Source organism: Ovis aries, chromosome 6 (genome assembly GCF_016772045.2).
Source record: "Ovis aries strain OAR_USU_Benz2616 breed Rambouillet chromosome 6, ARS-UI_Ramb_v3.0, whole genome shotgun sequence".
Taxonomy (NCBI): Eukaryota; Metazoa; Chordata; class Mammalia; order Artiodactyla; family Bovidae; genus Ovis; species Ovis aries.
In genome coordinates this window covers 30,620,058-30,646,105 of record NC_056059.1, presented here as the reverse complement: position 1 = coordinate 30,646,105, position 26,048 = coordinate 30,620,058, and the positions used below count along the sequence as shown (strand labels likewise).

The 26,048-nt window shown below is 38.6% G+C and overlaps 1 protein-coding gene across 8 annotated transcripts in view; it reads left to right on the top strand.

Annotated features, from left to right (window-relative positions):
- Nucleotides 1–26,048, top strand: part of PDLIM5 (PDZ and LIM domain 5) — a 238,703-nt gene that overhangs the window by 171,278 nt on the left and 41,377 nt on the right. For all 8 annotated transcript variants that reach the window (XM_060416872.1, XM_004009695.5, XM_004009699.5 and 5 more), the window contains one exon: nucleotides 6,644–6,828. In XM_060416872.1, coding sequence (XP_060272855.1) covers nucleotides 6,644–6,828 — 185 coding nt within the window. The remainder of the gene's footprint in view (nucleotides 1–6,643; nucleotides 6,829–26,048) is intronic.

The following is a 26,048-nucleotide window of genomic DNA, read 5'->3' as shown; positions in this document are numbered from 1 at the left end:
AAAAAATGCATCCCTGATTTCCTTTCAAATCAGGCTCCTTATTGTTTAAATGAACTTTTTTTTTTTTTTATATGCCTGCAGTTATGAACCGACTGTTTGTCCATGGACCTACTTCTAGAGGAAGTGTTAGTAATTTTCATTACTTTTTATTAACAGTTGTAGACACAAGCTAAATATGTTTGATATCCAGAGAAGGAAAATGGTTCTCGACAAGGTAAGCTAGCTGGCATTCTGCAAAGCAAAAGTGCAGGGTTTCCTGAAGAGACCTTCCCACCTCAGTGAGAAGTGTACTAGAAAGGGCAGTTGGGATATTGTCAGACGTATTTTATCTCTGATTTTTGCTTTTGTTTAACAGTAATCTTTAAAATTAAAACAGAGGTCTGTATAGTCAAAGTTATGGCTTTTCCAGTAGTCATATATGGATGTGAGAGTTGGACCATAAAGAAGGCTGAACACCGAAGGATTGATGCTTTTGAACGGTGGTGTTGGAGAAGACTCTTAAGAGTCCCTTGGACTGCAAGGAGATCAAACCAGTCAGTCCTGAAGGAAATCAATCCTGAATATTCAATGGAAGGACTGATGCTAAAGCTGAAGCTCCAACACTTTGGGCACCCGATGTGAAGAGCTGACTCATTGGAAAATACCCTGATGCTGGGAAAGATTGAAGACAGGAAGAGAAGGAGAGGACAGAGGACAGGATGGTTGGATGGCATCACCGACTCAATGGACATGAGTTTGAGCAAGCTCCAGGAGATGGTGAAGGACAGGGAAGCCTGGCGTGCTGCAGTCCATGGGGTCACAAAGGGTCAGACACAAGTGAGCGACTAAATAGCAACAAATCTTTAAAATTATAATAAAGCGCAGTACAATACAAGACTTGTCTTTCCATTATAGTATTTATATTTAATGTGTTGAATTTTAATACAAAAGTTTAAGAATTTTGCTTAGGAAAATACAAAAAGTTTTCTTGTAAACAGAATTCTGGAACAAAGGAGACTCATGATGGCTCTATATGTCTCGATCCTTTTATAAAGTTCTTAAAGAATTAAGAATTCTTAATAGCATTCTATAAGAATACTTATAATTATGACCTTACGGAAATACTCCTTTCTTATCACTTCAGAATGTGTATATTCATTCCTATATCAATTTTTGTAAGACTTTAGCTAAAAACTGCTTAGTTTAAACATTGATGTTTAAAATCTGTGATGTACAGTTGGCTTTTAAAAAATTTAAACATGTAATTATGATATTTAGAATAAAAGTTACCTCACGGTTATTCTTTGAGCAGAGATTCTCTTTTGAAAATAGACTTGAAATTTCCAACTCTTCCCCATCTGCAGCTGAAATTTATTTGTTATAATAGTTAAACAAATGTGGGGAAAGAATGTAAATTTAAGATAAATCAGGTTGCTGACACTGAAAATTAACTTTTCTTCCTTTTTCTTTTATCCTCATTAGCTCAGTTTTGAAACCTTTGCTCTATCAGTATACATTTTTCTCCATTTTAAGGTTTTGAAATATGAAACAGAATCTTTGGTATTCTTCAGATGGAAGTCATATTAATTTTAACATTTCATTTCAGCGCTTGTTTATTTGGCAGACTAGTGAAAATGACCATGTTTGATGCTGAGCTTGGTATTAATCAACATTGCTAATGGATTTGCTCTGGTTTTCTTACTAGGATCTTTTAGAAAGCAGTTTAATTTGTTTAGAATTTAGGTATACCTTAAACCATTTAAGTTTAGAAAAAATGTACATGAGTCATGATTTTAGAATATACCAATCTATGTGTTCATGACTATTATATTAATGTTAGTCATTAGTTTGAAATATTTTGCTGTTAGTGATTATTAATGGCATTTTCCCCAAATATAGAATTATATAGCCAATGGCCTTATTAATTTTTTAATCTTTACATAATGTTCATATATTTCTTTAAGTAATAAGTAATAGTTAAAAATTAGAAAAAAAAGATGTTTGATTTTTAGGGGCTTGGACGTCATATATTTCAACATGATTGTCTAGAGAAAACTTAATTATTTCCCATTAATACATTAAAAATTTTAAGTTAATAGAGATCTATTCTAGAGATTTTTCAGCTCTGCTGATCAATCCTGATATAAATAGAACTCCCTTGCTTATAACTTAGATTTTCAAAATTCTTTATAATCTGCACACCCTTTGTATCTAAAGAGTACTATTTAAGATTTAAAATCTCAGAGTCTTTGGGAGAAAATATATACAGAACTGTGTACAAAGATTACAAAAAATATGAAAACATTTTTTGCTTATGAGATACTGTGTGTCATTTAAAACTGAGTTGAAGAGGCAAGATTATACCTGACCTCAAAATCCTGGATCAGAACTATCTACAAACTACATTTAGAAGCAAAATCACTAGCGCAGTTGAAGGATGTTTACTTGCTAAATGTGTTTATCTCTAGATGTCTGAGCTACATATTACGGGATATGGCATTTCTGGAGCATACAGTCTGTGCTCAGCAGTGTGTTCAGTACTTGCTGTGTGTTACATGTGTTATCTCATTGTATTTCATTTAATCCCGGCAATAACCTTGGAATAACATAGCATTTTTTTGAAGTAGGTTGAGTCACGCTAGTAAAGTAATGCTCAAAATTCTCCAAGCCAGGCTTCAGCAGTACGTGAACCGTGAACTTCCAGATGTTCAAGCTGGTTTTAGAAAAGGCAGAGGAACCAGAGATCAAATTGCCAACATCCGCTGGATCATGGAAAAAGCAAGAGAGTTCCAGAAAACATCTATTTCTGCTTTATTGACTATGCCAAAGCCTTTGACTGTGTGGATCACAATAAACTGTGGAAAATTTTGAGAGAGATGGGAATACCAGACCACCTGACCTGCCTCTTGAGAAATCTGTATGTAGGTCGGGAAGCAATTGTTAGAACTGGACATGGAACAACAGACAGGTTCCAAATAGGAAAAGGAGTACGTCAAGGCTGTATATTGTCACCCTGCTTATTTAACGTCTATGCAGAGTACATCATGAGAAACGCTGGGCTGGAGGAAGCACAGGCTGGAATCAAGATTGCTGAGAGAAATCTCAATAATCTCAGATATGCAGATGACACCACCCTTATGGCAGAAAATGAAGAGGAACTAAAGAGCCTCTTGATGAAAGTGAAAGAGGAGAGTGAAAAAGTTGGCTTAAAGCTCAACATTCAGAAAACTAAGATCTTGGCATCCAGTCCCATCACTTCATGGCAAATAGATAGGGAAACAGTGTCAGACTTCATTTTTTGGGGCTCCAAAATCACTGCAGATGGTGACTGCAGCCATGAAATTAAAAGACTCTTACTCTATGGAAGGAAAGTTATGACCAACCTAGACAGCATATTCAAAAGCAGAGACATTACTTTGTCAGCAAAGGTCCATCTATTCAAGGCTATGGTTTTTCCAGTGGTCGTGTATAGATGTGAGAATTGGACTATAAAGAAGGCTGAGCACTGAAGAATTGATGCTTTTGAACTGTGATGTTGGAGAAGACTCTTGAGAGTCCCTTGGACTGCAAGGAGATCCAACCAGTTCATCCTAAAGGAGATCAGTCCTGGGTGTTCATTGGAAGGACTGATGTTGAAGCTGAAATTCCCATACTTTGGCCACCTGATGCAAAGAGCTGACTCATTTGAAAAGACCCTGATGCTGGGAAAGATTGAGGGCAGGAGGAGAAAAGGATGACAGAGGTTGAGATGGTTGAATGGCACCACCGACTCAATGGACATAAATTTGGGTAGACTCCGGGAGTTGGTGATGGACAGGGAGGCCTGGCGTGCTGTAGTTCATTGGATCGCAAAGAGCTGGACACAACTGAGTGACTGAACTGAACTGAGTCACAGTGTTTCAGGTATACAATATAAGTGAATCACTTTACTGTATGCCTGAAACAATGTAAGTCAACAATATTATATTTTTCATATTCTTTTCCATTATAGGTTATTACAAGATATTGAGTATAGTTCCCTGCTATACAGTAGGCCCTTGTTTATCTATTTTATATACAGTAATATGTATCTGTTAATCCCAAATTCCTAATTTATCCCCCCTGTCCCCTTTAGTAACCCGTAAGTTTGTTTTCTATATCTGTGAGTCTACTTCTTTCTTGTAAATAAGTTCATTTGTGTGTGTGTTTTTTTTAGACTCCACATGTGAGTGATGGCATGTAATATTTGTCTTTCTCTGTGTGGCTCAGTATATAAGTGCATCCTTGTGGCTGTAAATGGCATTATCTCATTCTTTTCATGGCTGAGTGATGTTCCATTGTATATGTGTACCACATCTTCTTTATTCATGGGAATCCATCCTGTTGATGGACACTTAGGTTGCTTCCATGTTTTGGCTATCATAAATAGTGCTGCTATAAACACTGGGGTGTGTGTATCTTTTTGAATTAGAGTTTTTGTAAAATAAAAAAAAAAATCTGACCATCAGAAATCTTTTAAAAGGTACTTAATGCTTAAATTTGGTTTCCATTAATATTCTTTATTGTGTCTTTACTGACAGTTGTGTCCAGCACTGCCATTAGGTAAACTGTCTTTCATTTTTTATTTCTGATAAAATTATTAAACTGCTTAAGTTTTTCATGTATTTTTTAACATCAAGCAGATTTGAGTTTTCATTAAACTCATTAGAAATGATAGAAGAAGGTGATGGCTCTGCTACACTTGAATGTGAGGAACAATAATAGGGAATAGTATTTCAAGATAGTTAAAATAGCTCTAGTGTGATTTTTCAAAACTGCCTGTTGTCAGAAGTGCCCTAAACCCACCGTCAGGTTGGGATGACTCATGGGAGGACTTGGCAGAACTTAGTCTGTGGTAGCGCTCGTGATTGAGGGTCGTTAACGGTGAAAGAACACAAAGCAGAATCCGCGCGGAGAAAGGTGCATGGGGCCAAGTCGAGAAGAAAGGAGGCTCAAGTTTCCAGACCTCCCTGTGAGGTCACGCATGATGTGTGGATGCCGACTGCAAGGAGTTGCAAGACATGCAAAGTGTTCTCTACCAGAGAAGCTATTTAGAAACCAAGTTCCTGGGATGGGTTTCGTTGGGGCTCATCGCATAGGCAATGCTGTGCCTCGTTCGTTCCCAGTCTCCAACTTGCAGAAGGACAGCAGGTGTTTATCATAAACCACACTGTGGATGAAGTTTAGGTGCAGTGAGCGCTCTTTATCTTTTAGAGAAACTTTTATATGACTGTAGGGAACTGTTGACCAGCCAAGTTCCCAAAAGCCAGCCACAGGGCAGCCTTGCAGCAGCCTTCTTAAGGGTAGGTAGCGTCAGCCTGTTCTGTTAGGCTGTGCAGGGTTCAAGAGGTATTGGGGAAATTAGGTATTCTTGGTCATTTACAGTAATATGGTGGGCATGATTGCAGTTGAAACTTCAGCCTAACAGTATAACTAAGGGTATTTATTTTGTCTAGCTGTTAATTTCAGGTATTGAAGGAATTGAGTCTCTGTGCATAGAATTATTTAGTAAGTGGTAGCTCAGTTTCTGTTGAAAAGCCAGTAGGATGTATTATTGTTGTTATCATTGTTACCATTTTTATTATACTTCATTTGAGAGAAACGGTTTATAGTATTACACCATTCCAGAAGTGCCTACTTTATAATTTGGACTACCTAGAATTATTTTTTTAATGATGATATATAAGTATAAATAACAAATGACTGGGATAATAAAAGCCATATCATCTTCTATATCAAACTGGAACCAGCGTAAATAAGACCTCCGGTTAAGCAAATAGCTCTGATTGAGAGAGGACAGTGGCAGACTTGTCTCTTGTTTTCTTGTATCATGAACACTGGATGCTGTGTTAGGCTGCAGATATTGTCTCCTGTTTTCCGCTATGTAACACAATGTCTGGCACGTATTATAGTAGGTGCTTAAGTATTTACTGAATGAATGAGTAACTGAGCCAGTGTGTGAGTGAAACGAGTGACTGGTGAGATGTCAGGGAAACTTAATCCCTAAGATACCAGAACAACGTGGTAAAGAAAAAGCTGCTTCTGCCGTTTCATACAGATTATCAAGGATTCTCCAATAGTTAATTGTTTATTCTACATGACCCTTCTGGAATGTTGAGATAGAGGAAATTAGCTTCTCATGTAAAAGAATTGGCTGTGTGACTTTTCCAGTGCCTAGGTTCTCAGGTTTGGGCTTCCCTGGGGACTCAGTGGTAGAGAATTTGCCTGCCAATGCAGAAGAGGTGGTTTGATCCCTGGGCCAGGAAGATCTCCTGGAGGAGATGGCAACGCACTCCAGTTCTCTTGCTGGGATAATCCCATGGACAGAGGAGTCTGGGTTGCAGTACACAGAGTTGCAAAAGGGTCAGACATGGCTTAGCAACTAAATGACAAAAACAACAATTTCTCAGAGTGGACCTTTTAAAGGGAATTTCCAAAGATTGAACAAATGCACCCTGATTGTTTCCTTTCCTTTTCTTTTTTCTGTTTTAAAGAGCGTCAGTCCCCTGTCATGGTATTAGAGTTTTCTTTAAAATATCATATTTTTGTTTTCCTTTAGAGATTTAATAGGCCAAGAAAAGGACAAATCACTACTAAGTTAGATTACTACCACTTTACCAAAAACGTCTCCTCCTTTTCTCTCCAGCAATGCCCAGGAACCTTCTCAGCAGCCTGCCCCATCAGCAGGTGCAGCTTGGAGCTCCCCCGAGAGGCCGGGAAGCCCAGGCTCGGCCAGACCAGGGGTGGCTGGGCTCACCACTGCTGCCGCCTTCAAGCCTCTGGCGTCCAGTGGGATCAAGTCACCAAACTGGCAACGGCCCAGCCAAGCAGGTACTTCGCCAAAGAAATCTCTTGTTTTTTTTGCATTTAAGTGTAACTATGAAAATGTGTTCTGGGATATATTGCAGCTAGAATTCACTGCTGAAACCCTTCTCAATCATCTGAGATTTACGAAAGACTGGGAAGAGTAGTTGCAGCTATCTTTTCCTCTGAAGTGTCTGATTAACATCCTCTGTGTGTGTGACAGTTGCCACTTGCTCTTTATAATTATAGAATTGAGAGCGTTTCCTGGTTTTCCAGATTACCCATAAAGCATGGGTTGATTTGTAAATTTGGGGTCTTATTAACAAACTATGTTGTTTGAAGGTTAGCCTTGGACATACAACTTCCTGGTTTTGATCATATACACAGAATAACAGGGACAGATACATTTGCTGCCGTCAGTTATCGAAGAAAGTGTCTTTTGCTTCCTGTCGTCGGGCTCCATCTGGAAACCTGACTTTACATTCACTTCTATAGATAAATAGCTTTAAATAAAGTCACTTACCCTTGACCCTCAGTTTTCTGATCTGCAAAATGGAAGACTAAATACTTCTCCCAACGTGAGTGAAGGTTATGGTTATAGGATGAAAGTGCCACTTTAAGATGGGACTACACTTAAATGTTGCTGATCCCACCCTCAGTCTTCATCTCTTTAGATAATATGTCATCAAAATTCCCTTTACTACCCAGCCACTGGTAATTTACTTCCTATCAGGCTTCTGTGATAGGGGAGAATCCGCCTGCAGTGCCGGAGACCCTGGTTCAGTTCCTGGGTCAGGAAGATCCTCTGGAGAAGGGACAGGCTACCCACTCCAGTATTCTTGAGCTTCCCTTGTGGCTCAGTTGGTAAAGAGTCCACCTACAATCCGGGAGACCTGGGATTGATCCCTGGGTTGGGAGGATCCCCTGGAGAAGGGAAAGGCTGCGCACTCCAGTGTTCTGGCCTGGAGAATCACATGGACTGTATAGCCCTTGGGGTCGCAAAGAGTCAGACTTGACAAAATGACTTTCACTTCACTTCTCACCCCCCACCTTGTTGACCTCCAAGTGGCACCTCCAACGCTACGTGTCTGAGAAAACCCTACCTGTCTCTGGGGATGATAACCAGGCACCAGAGCGAGAGTGAAAGCTTGAGACTCCGTTCCCATGCTCTCACAGGAACTAACACCCAATGATTCCTTCTCTTCCTGAGTATTTCTCAGATTTCTTTTCTCCTCTTTGTGGTCACAGCAGCTGCCTTGGTCCAGGCCCTGGTCTTTGCAGACGACTCCTAATCAATTTCCCCATCTCCTTCTCACCCTGGAAATGTCCTCCTTACTGCAAGGGATATTTCTGAAACTCATTTGCCCACATTACTCCCCTGCTGCAAAGGCTCGACTGTTTCCCCCTTCCTTCACTAATCATGAAGACCTTTTCCCTCTGACCTCTGCTAACTTTTCAGTCTCATCTCCTGCTGCTCACACTTTGTAACTGCTCTGGTTTTACTAAAACTTCTTCAGTTACTGAGACTTGCCATGTTAATTTGCTTTTGAAAGTTCAGGTTCCTCTGCAAAGAAGACACTTTTTTAACTTACCCCTTGTATATTTCTAGTCTTCCATCATCAGTTTTGGGATGGGTATTAATTGAATATACAAGGGGCTGCTTTGGAAAATATGATAACTTTATAACTTTCTATATAAAAATAGGTCATTTATTATTTTTTTTAGTTGATAAGAGTGGAAAGAATGAATTTTTAGTTAATTAGGAATCCATCTTTGTTTCATATTTTCCATAACATTTAAATATATTAACACTACATTTATTGTAAGTAAATTATCTTTAATGAATTACTAATTATTTATATAGTTAAAATTTATTTCTTAGTGTCATTTGCATGTTTTGAATTACCATTACTAATTTTTAAAGCTAAAAGCATTGTGTGGAAGAAAGAGGAAAGGCCGTTACACATGACCTGGACTATTTTGTTTGCTTGTTTATTATTATTACCTTAATTTAAACAAAGGTTTTTTAAATTGACCGAGCTGCCCAGCAGGTAGGATCTTAGTTCCCCAGCCAGGGATCAAACCTGTGCCCCCTGCAGTGGAAGAGCAGGGTCCTCACAACTTGATGCCAGGAGATCCCCTGATTGAGACTATTTTAAACAAAAGACTATTTTATTACTTTTGGAAACTTTAAAGATTTAGAATAATATCATTAGCAAGACCTGTTTTCTTGGAAAAAATGCTGACATCTCAGCCCTCAGTTCAGTTCAGTTCAGCCGCTCAGTCGTGTTCAACTCTTTGCAACCCCGTCAATCGCAGCACGCCAGGCCTCCCTGTCCATCACCAACTCCCAGAGTTCACCCAAACTCATGTCCATCGAGTCGGTGATGCCATCCAGCCATCTCATCCTCTGTCATCCCCTTCTCCTCGTGCCCCCAACCCCTCCCAGCATCAGGATCTTTTCCAATGAGTCAACTCTTCCCATGAGGTGGCCAAAGTACTGGAATTTCAGCTTTAGCATCAGTCCCTCCAATGAACACCCAGGACTGGTCTCCTTTAGAATGGACTGGTTGGATCTCCTTGCAGTCCAAGGGCCCTACACATTTTTAATTATTTCCACTTATTTAGAACTTACCTATAACAATGAAGAATTGCTGTATTTATTTTATATATGACTGAATACAAAAAGTAACTTTCACAAAAAATTTGGGGGGTTTAGTAATTGGAAGCAAACAGGAGAATGTTTCCTAAAAGAGCAAGGAAAAGACTAAATTTCAGAGGTAGAACTGAAAGGAGGGTACAGAGCATACGTGCTGTGAAGTGCAGGAAGGTATGTGTACCGCTTTTGGAAATTCAGAAACTGGGGGCAAAATACTACTCAGCCTGTTAGAATAAAAAGGAAACTTCCAATTGATGTCAAACTCTTGGAGGATACACTACAGCAAAATTACCACAAGGGGGCGATAGAATCCTTTTTTCTCTCAATCTAATACAATTTAATAATCAAAACAGGCAAACAAATATAATCATGATTCACATGGTTAGTATTTAAAATATTAACCCTTTTACAGAAAGTGTAACTGAATTTAATCTGATCAAAACTATAACAGGGTAGAAAACTGTATGTTATATAGTATAAAGCATTAATTATTATTAAAAGGAAGTATATTTTGCCATTGTGAAGTGTTAGTTGAATTACATCTTGATGCTTAAATCAGAAAATATTTGCAGAACTCCTGCTGTTTATCTTGCTCTAGGTACTATACTGGCACTTAGTGAGTTTATGTTATGTTAAAGTTACTTATTTTATGTTACTTTGTAAAAATTGTAAAATAAATACAAAATTCCTAGCCACTCAAGTTCTTTTATTGTACTCTAACAGTATACCGTATTTCAAACAAAATAAATCAATACCTCAGAGTCTACTTAGTCTCTAATAAATAGTTTCAAGGACTTCCTTATGCAAATGTTTCCCGTTTGTTCTTTTGATTTAGAAGGTTTTACCTGTCACATTTGACTGTGTGGGTCATGACAAACTGAGAGATGGGAATACCAGACCCTCTTACCCGTCTCCCGAGAAACCTGTTTGCAGGGCAAGAAGCAGCAGTTAGAACCCTATATGGAACAACTGATTGGTTCAAGGTCAAGAAAGGAGTACAACAGGGCTGTCTGCTGTCACCCTGTTTGTTTAACCTATATGCTGAGCACATTGTGAGAAATGCTGGGCTGGATAAGTTATAAGACGAAATCAAGATGGGTGGGAGAAATATCAACAGCCTCAGATATGCAGATGATACCACTCTACTCTTATTGAGGATAAAGGAGGAGAGTGAAAGAGCTGGCTTAAAACTAATATTAAAAAAACTAAGATCGTGGCATCCTGCCCCATTACTGCATGGCAAATAGAAGGGGAAAAGGAGGAAGTAGAGATTTCCTCTTCTTGGGCTCTAAAATCACTGCGGACAGTGACTGCAGCCATGAAATCCGAAGACAGTTGCTTCTTGGCAGGAAAGCCGTGACAAGCCTAGACAGTGTGTTGAAAAGCAGAGACATTACTCTGCCAACTAAGGTCCGTGTAGTCAAGGCTATGGTCTTCCCAGTGGTATCATTATGGTTGTGAGAGCTGGACTGTAAAAAAAGGCAGAATGCCAAAGAATTGATGCTTTTGCACTGTGGTACTGGAGAAGACTCCTGAAAGTCCCTTGGACAGCAAGGAGATCAAGCCAGTCTTAAGGGAGATCAACCCTAAATATTCACTGGAAGGACTGATGCTGAAGCTCCAGTATTATGGTCATCTGATGCGAATAGCTGACTCATTGGAAAAGTCCTTGATGCTGGGAAAGAGTGAGGGCAGAAGGAGAAGAGGGCATCAGAGGATGAGATGGCTGGACAGCATTACCGATTCAGTGAACATGAACTTGGACAAATTCTGGGAGATGGTGAGGGAGAGGGAGGCCTGGCGTGCTGCAGTCCATGGGGTCGCAAAGAGTCGGACACGACTAGGTGATTGAACAACAGAAGTTGTCACATGATGTGTTTTTAATGTTCTTCACAGCTGACCTGTGAAAAGGACAGTTTCCACCAAAGGTTGTAAAAGCTTCAGAGGCAAGTCACTGCACTCCTTTGGACTCAGATACGGCTTAGCAGGTGGCATTGCTTCTCTCACACCGAGAACTTCAGGTGTCTTTTTCTTGATAGTTCAGAGCTGTGCTCTACTGAGGGTTAAGAAAAGAGGAAAAAAAAGATTTTTTAATCCCCCTACCCTCCCACCATCACCAAAGAGTTCCTATCACCAGTGATGTCATTTTAAGATAATTCCTACAATGGGGTAGGAAGGATGGGATCAGAATCACTAAAATGCAGTCTGTGGCCCATTTCGTTGATAATGAAACAGTTTAATGGATCATAGCCAGTATTTTCATTTAAAAATGAAATAGAATAGAAAAATTGAGAATATTTTACTATATGAAGTATTTTAACATATTATGGGTAGGTATCATGTTATGAAAATGTGGTTTTAGTTTACATATATATGTATGTATTTGTATATGTATGTACATAATTATATACAAACATGTATTTTGGATCAGCAGATAAAGTGTACAACAGGAAAAGTGTATTTCTTATTTTTTTTTATAGTTAAGAAAAAGTTTGAAAGTCATTTATTTAAAGAAGTATTTTAGTCATGAGTTTTGAAATGATAACCAAAAAGAAGAAAAAAGATTGCATTGAAAGGGTAATTGAAATTTTATGCCTTACTAGTGTATTCTGAACCTGTCATGGGTTTCTATAATACTACCTCCATTAACATTCTGACTTTAAATCTTAGATCATTTTACTTGTGGTATAATATAGCCTGTGTTATCCAGAAGTCTTTCAAGAAGACAGTAAAGCATTAAGTGTTAGTTGCTCAGTCATGTCCGACTCTTTGTGACCCCATATACTGTAGCCTGCCAAGCTCCTCTGTCCATGGAATTCTCCAGGCAAGAATACTAGTGGGTAGCCATTCCCTTCTCCAGGGGATCTTCCCAACCCAGGGATCGAACCTGGATCTTCTGCATTGCAGGCAGATTCTTTACCATCTGAGCCACCAACGAAGTCCATAGGGTGTTGTTCGGTGAGTCACATTTAATTCTTTTTGACCCCATGGACTGTAACCCACCAGGCTCTTCCATCCAGTTGATAAATAGGAGCTAGGTGTGTATGTAACAGCATTATGGTTTAGACTGGTCTTCTTCGTTTTCTCAGGCATATTCTTTAACGTACATCACCATACATAAACAAGCTTGCCAGTGACTGACAAAGAAATAAATATTTTAGGATGCAAAATGTTAAAGAGTTCATAGTCTGCATGAAAGTATCAAGATACAAAAGAAAGGTGGACCCATGGTGGAGTTTTTATGTAAGCTAGCAGTACTGCTGCCTGCTTGCCCTGTACGTTGGTGTACTTCTAGAATTCAGGTGCAGTAGTCCCTGTAGAACTGTTCACTGATCTATAAAGATACATAAAAGGTGAGGTTCTTGATATTTTTCAGAATTGAAGATTTGTACTTTTTACACTAATATTTTAATACCTGCATGTATTTGTATGTCTGATAGGTATTTTAATGCTCAAAACCTTCTTACTGTATATGAATAAGTGGTTAGGTAGATATTCTTTAAACCTTCATAAAGGTAATGGTGTAAGTTTAAAATATGTTCCTGTGTTTATGTAGGTGCCCTAATTTGCTGTGTAATATTTTTTCTAGATTCTGTTTAGGTTATAAATACGAGATTGCATGCTGAGTTGCTCAGTGGTGTCTCACTCCTTGCAACCCTGTGGACTGTAGCCCACAAGGCTCCTTTGTCCATGGGATTTTCCAGGCAAGAATACTGGAGTGGGTTGCCATTTACTCCTCCAGGGAATAGATACCAGATTAGGTAAATTTAATTCATTTGATGCAAGTGTGTGTGTGTGTGTGTGTGTGTGTGTGTGTGTGTGTGTATCTATCTTACTGTCTTACCAAATATAGTCAGGTGTTTTTTCATAAATCCAGTCTTAGTTATGAAGGACTAAATGATGCACATCAGTTTTCTAACTTCAATTATTTGCAAAATGAGAATGACCAGTTCCTTAGAATATAAGCAGTGCTTTCTTAGATTGGGCCATTGTTCATCACTGTTTATTGACGGGAAGGCCCTGAAGTATAGGAGTTCCTGCCCTCTGCTGTAGGAATTTCACAAGACCAAAGATATTCCCCAGGTAGAGAATTCTGGGGCTTTGGTTTCTTTATCTATTAAAAGAAGAGTCTAAAAAGGTCCCCTGTAGCATTGTTGGGAAGTTCAAATGATATATATGGAAGTGTTTGGTACATAGAGGGCACTCAAAAAAGGGTAAGTTTTTAGCCTTTTATTCCTTTTAATGATAGTATTTAAAACTTACGCTGTTACCATCTAGTAAAACACTTCTCCTCATGTGACTTCCTTGCTTAAAAATGTTTTGGGAGCTCTGCCACCCACTAAATGTTTGGCTTCTTACCAGGGCTTACAGTCCTCTCACACCTCGTGCCAGCCTCGCCTCCAGCCGCAGTATGTAATATTGTTCCTCGTGGCCCCTCCAGTCCAGTCACACTCCAGTTCATGAGTTCATCCTGTTCCTTGGACACACACCTCAGTGCTTTGTACAAGAGGCTCTTTTTATTTGAAATGCTTCCTACCCTTTTACCCCTGAAAAACTTTTCTTCACTCTTTAAGACCAGGTGTCATCTCCTTTGTGAACCTTTGTTGAACCCTGGAAATAGTTGCCTATTCTTTCTCTGTGTTCTACAAAATTTTGATCATGGCTCTATTATAGCATTCACATTTATTTTGATTATTTACATATGTGCATTTTATCATCATTTTTAGGTCCCCTAAAGAACAGGGATCGGGTCTTACTAATCTTTGTTTTACAGCACAAAACCAGTAGCTGGCATGTACCATCTCTAGGCCCTCGGTAAATGTTAGAGAGTGATGAGTGGCGGACAGGTTAGTTTGTCTTATTTTAGACATCTTCCTATGATGTGAGGGATTCTCCAGACATTGTTCTTTCCTCCTAGTGGGTGTTAGTTGCTCAGTCGTGTCTACTCTTCGCAGTCCCATGGGCTGTAGCCTGCCAGGCTCCTCTGTCCATGGGTTCTCTTAGGCAGGAATACTGGAGTGGGTTGCCATTTCCTTCTCCACGGGGTCTTCCTGACCCAGGGATCAACCCAGGTCTCCTGCATCACAGGCAGATTCTTTACCGCCTGAGCCACCAGGGAACCTATTCTTTCCTCCTACCAGACTTGAAATTCCCACAATGGTCCTTGAACAAAGGTGGACGTGCTGTCTGCCATAGGCTGCCAGTAAACACTGGACAAATCCATAAAGGAGAAGGTGCTCCATTGTCCTTGTCGCTGTAGACTTCCAGAAGGCTTCAAAGTTTTGAACATAAACAATACTCTAATTAGTACTCTGTTATTATTTTCCAGTGATTAAAAAGTGTAATAGATTTATAGCCGTATATTAGGAATTTTTACTCAAAAAATTTAGAATTTTATGGCATATAGGGTACCAAGCATTGGAGTGCAGAGGAAATATTAGAGGTGTTCACCCACCGTGTCACTGTGGATGAATTAACTTCGATGCAAAATACCAGCAACAGAAATCAATTTTTAAGAAAATGAAAAACAAGATCCAAAGAGTGAAATCCATTTACAAGATCCAGGTCAGAAGATTTGGAGGTCTAGATTGATGTAAAGGGGAGAAAGAGACCAATAAAGTTCCGGTGACACAGTCCTAAGGTGAGGTAAACATTTGTTTATACTGGAGTCATATTTTATGCAAGAACACAGTGTTCATGTTTGTGCCTAAAGTAAGATCATATGAGTCGATGCCCCTTGAATATTTTTAGGAAGAGGCCAAGTTGGAGGGGGAACAACATATTCAAAAGCTCTCAGAGAACTTGGCTTCCTGGCAGAAGGACAAATAGCTCAGTACTTCTAGGACGGTACAGTGGCCAGGGAAGAAAGTTGGATGGGTTAGTGGGGTGGCCAGTCAGAAAGGGCTTTGAAAGTAAAAGAATGCAGACTGATGCCACAGGAAAGCGATTACTAGATTTGTAAGTTGGAAAATAACTAATCAGATTTGCATTATTAAGAGATCATGATAGTGGTAATGTGTTTAAAGATTATTATGACCTCGATGTAGAGATTAAGACTGGAATCTTAGAGACTGTTGAGAGGTTGTTGAGGTAATCCAGTGTAGGGGTGGTGATAATGAATATCACCCTGAGCTTTGGCAGTATAAACCCAGAGAATTCCAACAGCAAGAGAATGTGGAGTGCTTACATGTAAACCTGCCTGGGAAGTAAGTTCTAACCAGTGCTCCCAGAAGAAGCTTTATTCTTTATAGAATATTCACATATCCTCAGTTAAAACCCTGGTAGGGAATTGTACTCAGCTTGAAGAGACTGTACTTCGTCCTAAGTCAGACTACAGCACAAAAATTTGGGTGAATATGTCTTTATGTTATGTGTGTAAGTTACAAAGTATAAATCTGAATGGATTACATGTTGTACTTGAGAAATAAGTTAGAGTTAACTTTCACAATATAGCTAGTCTGTGTTTGCAGCATTTCCACACGTGAGTGCGTTGACTTCCCCTAAGTCAGCATTTTCTAAACATTGGGTATTTTTTGTTTATTTGTAGTTGCAAATATGAGATTGGTGACTTAGGCATGATCCTGACGGCATTGCTTACCTTTGTAGGAAGCACTTGTACTACATGTTGTCAGGGAAATTAACATTATAAACTGGAAAAGGGGTTTCTTCCAAGATAGCCCTTTTTCTTCTTTTTAGAGGAAAAATTCTATAGAGTCCCATTGATCAAAAATTAAATACTCATGTTCTTATTTGTATGTAGTTCAGAAAGCTTTAACTCCATAAATAGGCTTTTCAATTATTTTTCATACAGGTTTTTTTCCTCCTTTCACACTTTCATCTTGAGAGCGTTTGTAATAATACTTCAGTATATTAACATTTTGATGTTTTTAATAAATAAATTGTAATTTATTTAAAAATCAGTGAAATATACAGTCTTGGCTAATACTCTAATCACCATTTTCTATAGAAAGCAATGTGACCTCATTTCATACAGCCATTGAAAATTAAAAACTTTGCTATGCTTTCGTTCACAGTGGTTCGTGTTGTCTGGCCGTGCTGAAAATTTTCCTTTTCCTGTTTTCATTAGTAGTTCGTATAGCATTTTAGAATAATGCCCCATTCGTGCTTTAATTAAACACAACTCCCTGTTTATTCTTCTGTTCCCTGATGTTGGCAAGGAATTGTTGGATTTCTTTTTTTTTTTTTTTTTTTTAATCATTAAATGCGTCAGTGGAGACAGACATTCTACAGAGGAAAGTGAAGGTGTTTAGTGACTATTATGATGAAGTACTCAATACACTGGGCTTCCCTGATGGTTCAGTGGTAAACAATCCATCTGCCAAGCAGGAGACGCTGGCTCAGTCCCTGGGTCGGGAAGACCCCCTGGAGAAGGACATGGCAACCCACTCCAGTACTCTTGCCTGGAGAATCCCATGGACGGAGGAGCCTGGTGGGCTCCAGGCCATAGAGTCAGGCACCGCTGAAGTGACTGAGTGCGTTAAGGATTAGACATCCTTAACCTTTGGTGTTAGGTATTGAACAGATGTCTCCCTGTGTCTGCTCATAGCATCATTCCCTTTATAAGTACCAACTACAGTTTTCTCCTGTCCAAAAGCAGAGGTTCTTGTGAAGCCTTTTGTCAAGTCAAAATCATGTACAGTGAAGAGTTTGCCTTTTTTTGTAAAAGTGAAAGTTGAATTTCTGTTGGGTTAGTGAAAATGGGTACCAGTGCAGGTCTTCCGTAAAAGTAAACTGATGTTAAAACAAACTTTCTAAAGGCTGGAGATAGCTGTAATATGTATATAGACTTTCTTACTAGTGAGTTGCTTTTTTTCTTTATGAAGCAGTTTTAATACATGTAGTAAAGGCAAGGCTTATAATTGACAATGAGATGTAAAAACTAGTGATTCTTTTTAAAAATATGGATTATGTTTTGAAGAAATACAGTGAAAATAAGCTATAAATTGAAAAATTGGGATAATTAGAATATCTTTTAGTGACACAGTAAATTTAGTCAAATGAAAAAGGGAAAGAGACACAAACTTCCTTTCTAAATGAATATTTAGTTAATTTTAGCTTCTGTCACATCCTGGGGAGTGATGGGGAGTATTCATAGTCCTCATCAGCCATTTGGAACTCAAGTATAGTTGGTAGACTCAAAGGGAGCAACGTCCTCTTTCAATAGTAAAATGGTGGGTATCATTGATTAACATGAATAGTAATAATGTTTTTATAATACTTTCAGCTTTAAAAGTATCTTTTTATTCAGGATTATAGTAATAGAATGTCATTAAATTTTTAATGGGCCATTATTTTCCCAGTGAGGTGACAGAGTCTGAGAAATGTCGAAAGAATTATTCAGAGTCCTGTAGTGATTTGAACCCAGTTATTTTAATTCAGTTCAATTCTCTGTATCACAAGATAACATCAGTGACTATATTTAGGGAGAACTGGGTGTTCTTTGGAAGGACTGATGCTAAAGCTGAAACTCCAATACTTTGGCCACCTCATGCGAAGAGTTGACTCTTTGGAAAACACCCTGATGCTGGGAGGGATTGGGGGCAGGAGGAGAAGGGGACGACCAAGGATGAGATGGCTGGATGGCATCACCGACTCGATGGACATGAGTTTGGGTGAACTCTGGGAGTTGGTGATGGACAGGGAGGCCTGGCGTGCTGCAATTCATGGGGTCACAAAGAGTTGGACATGACTGAGCAACTGAACTGAACTGAACTGAACTGAACTCTCTTAGGGATAGTTTAGAAAGGATTCTTACCCTGCATTGGGTGGATAAAGTAGGTAACTAGAGTTACTAAGATCTGTTTCAAGTAACATTTTCATTTCCTCTCCACTTCATTTCAAAAAATTTAGCTAGGATTCTAGTTAACATGACCCTTTATCATACCTTGCCTCTGCTTTATGCAACATTTTAGCAATTTAAAAGAAAAGTTTCTTTATTCACTATGGACAGAGCTTTGGGGAGATCTGATGTATTCTTTTTTTTTTTTTTTTTTCAAGGAAGACTTGAATGTATTTGTGAGATCTGATTAGATCAAAAACTGAATGATGTGCATCTCAGTTATAAGTGGATATAAATTCTATATTTTACTTGAAGTCTAAAGGAGATAGGAGTGAGAAAGGAAATTACTGTTTCTTCAACAATCCCAAATTTCATTGTGGGCTTTACGCTGCAGTAATAAATCGCGATAACTAGATTTACTTAGCTAAGATGGATAGATTTATTGGTTCCATTTTAAAATTTTGATATGAATAAGTAAACTGCTACCAGTTGCGTATGTTTCATCTCTTCTAATAATGTTCTATTGCCATCTGCTCCCCTTTATTTTGACGTCATTAAACAGTCCACTGCCATAACGGCCTGCTGGAGCTGTCCATTGTCAAAACCACAGTATGAAGCATGTAAATATGCTCTATGTAACAGATATATTTTTGTTTAGAATTATGTTTTTAAATTTATTTATTTTTTATTGAAGGATAATTACTTTACAGGATTTTGTTGGTTTCTGCTAAACATCGACATGAGTCAGCCATAGGTATACACATGTTTTTGTATAGGAAAAAATAAAAGTAGCAGCCATACACTGCCCTCTTTCTTTTCTTTTAAATGTTCTTTGATTGAAATTTATTTCCATGTTGGAAGCTTCCCAGTGCTGTTTCAAGTACACTGTGGTGAAGGCTCTCTTTTCCCATTTCCTCTCATCCTGAGATTAAAATATTACGTCTTTAATAAGGGAAGATACCTGGATTCATTCACATATGCTTTTCACAAAGAATTACTATTTCCTAAGTCAGAAAAGACAAATACCATATGACATCACTTATGTGTGGGATCTAAAATATGATACAAATGAACTGACCTAGGAAACAACAGACTCACAGATACAGAAATCAGACTTTTGGTTACCAGTGGGGGCCGAGAGTGGGAGAAGGAACGTTTGGGAGTTTGGGATTAGCAGATGCAAGCTAGTATATGTAGAGCGGATAAGCAACAAGGTCCTACTATTGTATAGCACGAGGAGCTATACTCAGTATCCTGCAACAAACTGTAATGGAGTGGAATGTATATGTATACATACACACATACATACATATGTATATATATGTATAATTTTGCTGTACGGAAGAAATTAACACAACACAAATCAATTATACTTTAGTAACATTTTTAAAAAGAATTATTACTTCTTATTAATTAATGCATATGGTTTAAACCAGGAGATAGCAACCTGTGGGCACTGACCACATCCGGCCCACCACCTGTCTTTGTAAATAGTTCTGTTGGAGCACAGACATGCTCATTCATTTACATGTCCATGGCTCCTTTCGCGTTCCAGTTATAGAATTGAGTAGTTGCAAGACAAATTATATGGCCCAAAACTAAGCTGGATAATTCTACATAGCAGATACAAACTTTGTTGGGGGTCATGAGCACCCTTGATAGGCCCTAATCCTAAAGCGCTCTGTTCACTTTGCTTGTGACCATCACCCATAAGAAGCGGGTTACTTCTTTTGGGTGCCAGTTTCTTTTTCTTGGGTGTATCTTTCATATCAGAAGAGTTCCTAGGTCTAAAACATTCAGTGTGCTCAGTAGGTAGCTGCTGAATGAGTGTATACTTTATTTTTTTAACCATGTTAGGACCTTACATCAGAGTACAAAAATCACATTAATGAAGCATTTCTTACACATTCAAGGATCTATAAGTAAAACACTTTACTTAGACTACCTTGTTTAACTCTCTCACACTTTGAGTTAGTTGTTATTTTTGCTGTTTTACAAATGAAGAAATTAAGACCCAAAGTGATGGCATTTCTAAGTTCATACAACTAGAAGCTTAAAAAACAAGGATCCCAAGTGTTATTTTAACATTAGACATTGTGCTTGAGATACTGTTTCCTCCCGGATAAAATAGCCTATCAGTGTTCTCTGCTTTTAAATGATATGAAATTCAAACATAAATTCGGAAAAGGAAATGAGGTTTTGTTTATTTTACAGATCTAATGACTTTAAGAAGAGTTCCCCATGTCAAACAATACCAAACATGTCACTAATGAAGAATACAAGTTATCTGAAACTAAAAGCTGGGATACTCGTTACATTTCTATTGCTACTACAAATTCTCTATGATATCTTTCTCAATTAAATTTTCTTTCCCTTTCTACTTCAGTTGTTTGCTAACCTTAAAAGAATTCTATTTATCAGTTCAGTTCAGTTCAGTGTAGTCGCTCAGTCGTGTCCGACTCTTTGCAATGCCATGAATCGCAGCACGCCAGGCCTCCCTGTCCATCACCATCTCCCGGAGCTCACTCAGACTCACGTCCATCAAGTCCATGATGCCATCCAGCCATCTCATCCTTGGTCGTCCCCTTCTCCTCCTGCCCTCAATCTCTCCCAGCATCAGAGTCTTTTCCAATGAGTCAACTCTTCGCATGAGGTGTCCAAAGTACTGGAGCTTCAGCTTTAGCATCATTCCTTCCAAAGAAATCCCAGGGTTGATATCCTTCAGAATGGACTGGTTGGATCTCCTTGCAGTCCAAGGGACTCGCAAGAGTCTTCTCCAACACCACAGTTCAAATGCATCAAGTCTTCGGCGCTCAGCCTTCTTCATAGTCCAACTCTCACTTCCATACATGACTACTGGAAAAACCATAGCCTTGACTAGGCGGAGCTTAGTTGGCAAAGTAATGTCTCTGATTTTGAATATACTATCTAGGTTGGTCATAACTTTTCTTCCAAGGAGTAAGCGTCTTTTAATTTCATGGCTGCAGTCACCATCTGCAGTGATTTTGGAGCTCCCAAAAACAAAGTCTGACACTGTTTCTACTGTTTCCCCATCTATTTCCCATGAAGTGATGGGACCGGATGCCATGATCTTCACTTTCTGAATGTTGAGCTTTAAGCCAACTTTTCCACTCTCCTCTTTCACTTCCATCAAGAGGCTTTTTAGCTCCTCTTCAATTTCTGCCATAAGGGTGGTGTATCTGCATATCTGAGGTTATTGATATTTCTCCCGGCAATCTTGATTCCAGCCTGTGTTTCTTCCAGCCCAGCGTTTCTCATGATGTACTCTGCATAGAAGTTAAATAAGGAAAGTAACGATATACAGCCTTGACGTACTCCTTTTCCTATTTGGAACCCGTCTGTCATTCCACGTCCAGTTCTAACTGTTGCTTCCTGAACTGCATACAGATTTCTCAAGAGGCAGGTGAGGTGGTCTGGTATTCCCATCTCTTTCAGAATTTTCCACAGTTTCTTGTGATCCACACAGTCAAAGGCTTTGGTATAGTCAATAAAGCAGAAATAGATGTTTTTCTGGAACTCTCTTGCTTTTTCCATGCTCCAACAGATGTTGGCAATTTGATCTCTGGTTCCTCTGCCTTTTCTGAAACCAGCTTGAACATCAGGGAGTTCACAGTTCACGTATTCCTGAAGTCTGGCTTGGAGAATTTTGAGCATTACTTTACTAGCATGTGAGATGAGTGCAATTGTGCGGTAGTTTGAGCATTCTTTGGCATTGCCTTTCTTTGGAATTGGAATGAAAACTGACCTTTTCCAGTCCTATGGCCACTGCTGAGTTTTCCAAACTTGCTTGCATATTGAGTGCAGCACTTTCACAGCATCATCTTTCAGGATTTAAAACAGCTCAACTGGAATTCCATCACCTCCACTAGCTTTGTTCGTAGTGATGCTTCCTAAGGCCCACTTGACTTCACATTCCAAGATGTCTGGCTCTAGATTAGTGATAGGATACCAAAAGAGGAACTCCCCAGGTCATTAGGGGCCCAATAGATCAGTGGAGAAATAACTCCAGAAAGAATGAAGGGATGGAGCCAAAGCAAAAACAATACCCAGTTGTGGATATGACTGGTGATAGAAGCAAGATCCGACGCTGTAAAGAGCAATATTGCATAGGAACCTGGAATGTCAGGTCCATGAATCAAGGCAAATTGGAAGTGGTCAAACAAGAGATGGCAAGGGTGAACGTCGACATTCTAGGAATCAGTGAACTAAAATGGACTGGAATGGGTGAATTTAACTCACATGACCATTATATCTACTACTGCGGGCAGGAATCCCTCAGAAGAAATGGAGTAGCCATCATGGTCAACTAAAGAGTCTGAAATGCAGTACTTGGATGCAGTCTCAAAAACGACAGAATGATCTCTGTTCATCTCCAAGGCAAACCATTCAGTATCACAGTTATCCAAGTCTATGCCCCAACCAGTAACACTGAAGAAACTGAAGTTGAATGGTTTTATGAAGACCTACAAGATCTTTTAGAACTAACACCCAAAAAAGATGTCCTTTTCATTATAGGGGACTGGAATGCAAAAGTAGGAAGTCAAGAAACACCTGGAGTAACAGGCAAATTTGGCCTTGGAATGTGGAATGAAGCAGGGCAAAGACTAATAGAGTTTTGCCAAGAAAATGCACTGGTCATAGCAAATACCCTCTTCCAACAACACAAGAGAAGACTCTACACATGGACATCACTAGATGGTCAACACCGAAATCAGATTGATTATATTCTTTGCAGCCAAAGATGGAGAAGCTCTATACAGTCAACAAAAACAAGACTGGGAGCTGACTGTGGCTCTGATCATGAACTCCTTATTGCCAAATTCAGACTTAAATTGAAGAAAGTAGGGAAAACTGCTAGACCATTCAGGTATGACCTAAATCAAATCCCTTATGATTATACAGTGGAAGTGAGAAATAGATTTAAGGGCATAGATATGATAGAGTTCCTGATGAACTATGGAATGAGGTTCGTGACATTGTAAAGGAGACAGGGATCAAGACCATCCCCATGGAAAAGAAATGCAAAAAAGCAAAATGGCTGGGGAGGCCTTACTAATAGCTGTGAAAAGAAGAGAGGCGAAAAGCAAAGGAGAAAAGGAAAGATATAAGCATCTGAATACAGAGTTCCAAAGAATAGCAAGAAGAGATAAGAAAGCCTTCTTCAGCGATCAGTGCAAAGAAATAGAGGAAAACAGCAGAATGGGAAAAACTAGAGATCTCTTCAAGAAAATTAGAGATACCAAAGGGACATTTCATGCAAAGATGGGCTCGATAAAGGACAGAAATGGTATGGACCTAACAGAAGCAGAAGATATTAAGAAGAGGTGACAAGAATACACGGAAGAACTGTACAAAAAATGTCTTCACGACCCAGATAATCATGATGATGTGATCACTAATCTAGAGCCAGACATCTTGGAATGTGAAGTCAAGTGGGCCTTAGAAAGCATCACTACGAACAAAGCTAGTGGAGGTGATGGAATTCCAGTTGAGCTGTTTCAAATTCTATTTATATAATCACTCAAATCCGAGGTAGGTTTCTCCTTGATTTCTGAGACTAGGTTGCTTTCTCACATATGTAAATAGATGAAAGTTGGTGGGAAAATGGTGAAACCCATGCTCGTTTGGATTTCACATTACTTTGAAAATAACATGTGAGAACTCCAGATATAATGTGAGTACAAATAATTTTAAGATATGTCCTTATGATTTTCTCATTCAAATACGAACAAAAATCTACAAATTTAATATTTTAGATAAACCCTTAGCTTATAGAGGTCTGAATGAGTTTAACAGTGATCCTCTTCCATATCCTGAGGTCATGAATCAGGCTTCAGATTTGTGTTTGTTTTTTAAGATATTTTATGTGATTTTGTTCTTTTTCTTTTTCCACCCCTCTATCCCCTTCAGCATGAAGCACATTAAGCACCCAAGATTATATATAGCATGAGCTTGTCTTCCCATTATAAAATCTGAAATTAGAGCAGTGGTATTGAGATCATTTAGGATACTCTATAAGTGATAAATAATTTGTTGGCAAAACGTATTTTATCTGCAGTATTTTATATTTTGTCTTTATCTGCTCGTTACAGACTCGGTTTGTTTTACTTGCAGCTTTAACCAAATAGAAGTTTTCAATGTAAGGTTAGTAGGGAGGAAAAGGCAAGTCTGTATATCTCGAATTTTGATGATGTGTGATTCAAAAACTAAAAAAGAAGAGAAAATCTAATTCAAGTCCCCACACTCACTTTAATTAAGACACTTGAGATCCAGTTTAATCTGGGTTCTTAAGAGTTGAAAGGCTGGTTGCTAATGGAAGAAACTAACCTCCTGAAGTTGCAGAAATATTTGATACTTAGCCTTGGGCGCACCTGTTCCAATTCTTTATGACATACATACCAGCATTCTCCACTGCTTAGGGAAATGATAATAGTTTAATCTGTCCAATTTTGCTTTTAATCATTGAATTTAAGTTTGATTTCACTTAATAAAAGTTGTGCAAACCTCTCTAGAATGTACTTTCCTCTGATCCTAGATCTTGGCTCAACTTTAAACCTTTTTAATTTCTACTGGATATGATTTCATGCCTGGATTATGAAGAGTAGGCTGTTGTTTATGCTTTCAGCATAAGGGGCTTGACAGACAAAACGCACAGATTCTACATTTCTCATGACCACCATCTGTTTGAGGCGGTTGGGGAAGGGACAGAGAATGCGTTTGCCTTCTATGATAATATGCAAGTGTGTTACCGTTGCTGCTACTCAATTTAGTATGTGTAAAATTTCTACCATACCTTTGTGAACACATTCTCTGAGATGCTGAATTACAATACTTCATCTCCTCAAGAGAGCCAGAGTGTCACTTTGATGTAGCCCAGTTATTTATATGAGGACAACATTAGCCTCAGTGTTTATAACGGAATACCCCTTGTGGAAGAGCCAGTTGTTTTTCACACCATAAACCTCACATATGACTTCTCTCTGTCTTATCCAGGCTGTAAACATTTGTCTTTTTTCTTTTGAGGGATAATATTAATATTCTTGATATCGGCCTTATTTCTGACTCACTGAGAATGAAATATTATAGGATACTTAAAACATATTTTATGGTTATTTGCAGATTTACTACCATGACTTTCTCTGTTGTTTTAATTCAGATGTAGTAGCTGAAATATTTACATCAGTAGAGTTTGCACAAAAATGGATTCAGCACTTAATGCTTCAAGCTTCTTTGTCCTTAGCAAAAGCGTTAGATTTATAATTATATTTCCCTTTCTGAAGCGACTTATATAAATTCTCTGAAATATTTCTCAAAACATTGAAGAATCAAGCTTTATATCCATATGTTATATTTCAGGAACTTTGCAGCCATTAATTATAATGGCTGGAAAGGATGTGCAGCCAGGTGGAGGGAAAGAAAGTTAGATCTCTGTGGGAAATATATCTTTTACAGAATACATGAAGGGCTTAAAAGTGATCATCTAAGATGTTAAGTGTACCAGGGCAAATAAAAAATAATGCTTTCATACATTATTCCAAAATTTATCCTAGCAAGCTTATTAAGGAGATTAAAATAGCAGAAATTAATCACCTCAGTTATCACTGTCCCCTTCTTCTCAAATGGTGTAGAAGTTAGTACTTCCAGGTTTAGATGCATTCAAGAAGATCTGCTTTCATGTTTTCATGGGTCAAGGTAGTGCCTGGCAAAGAGCTTGGCACACAGTAAGCATGTGGTCAATATGTGATGAATGAATGCGTGGTATCGTAG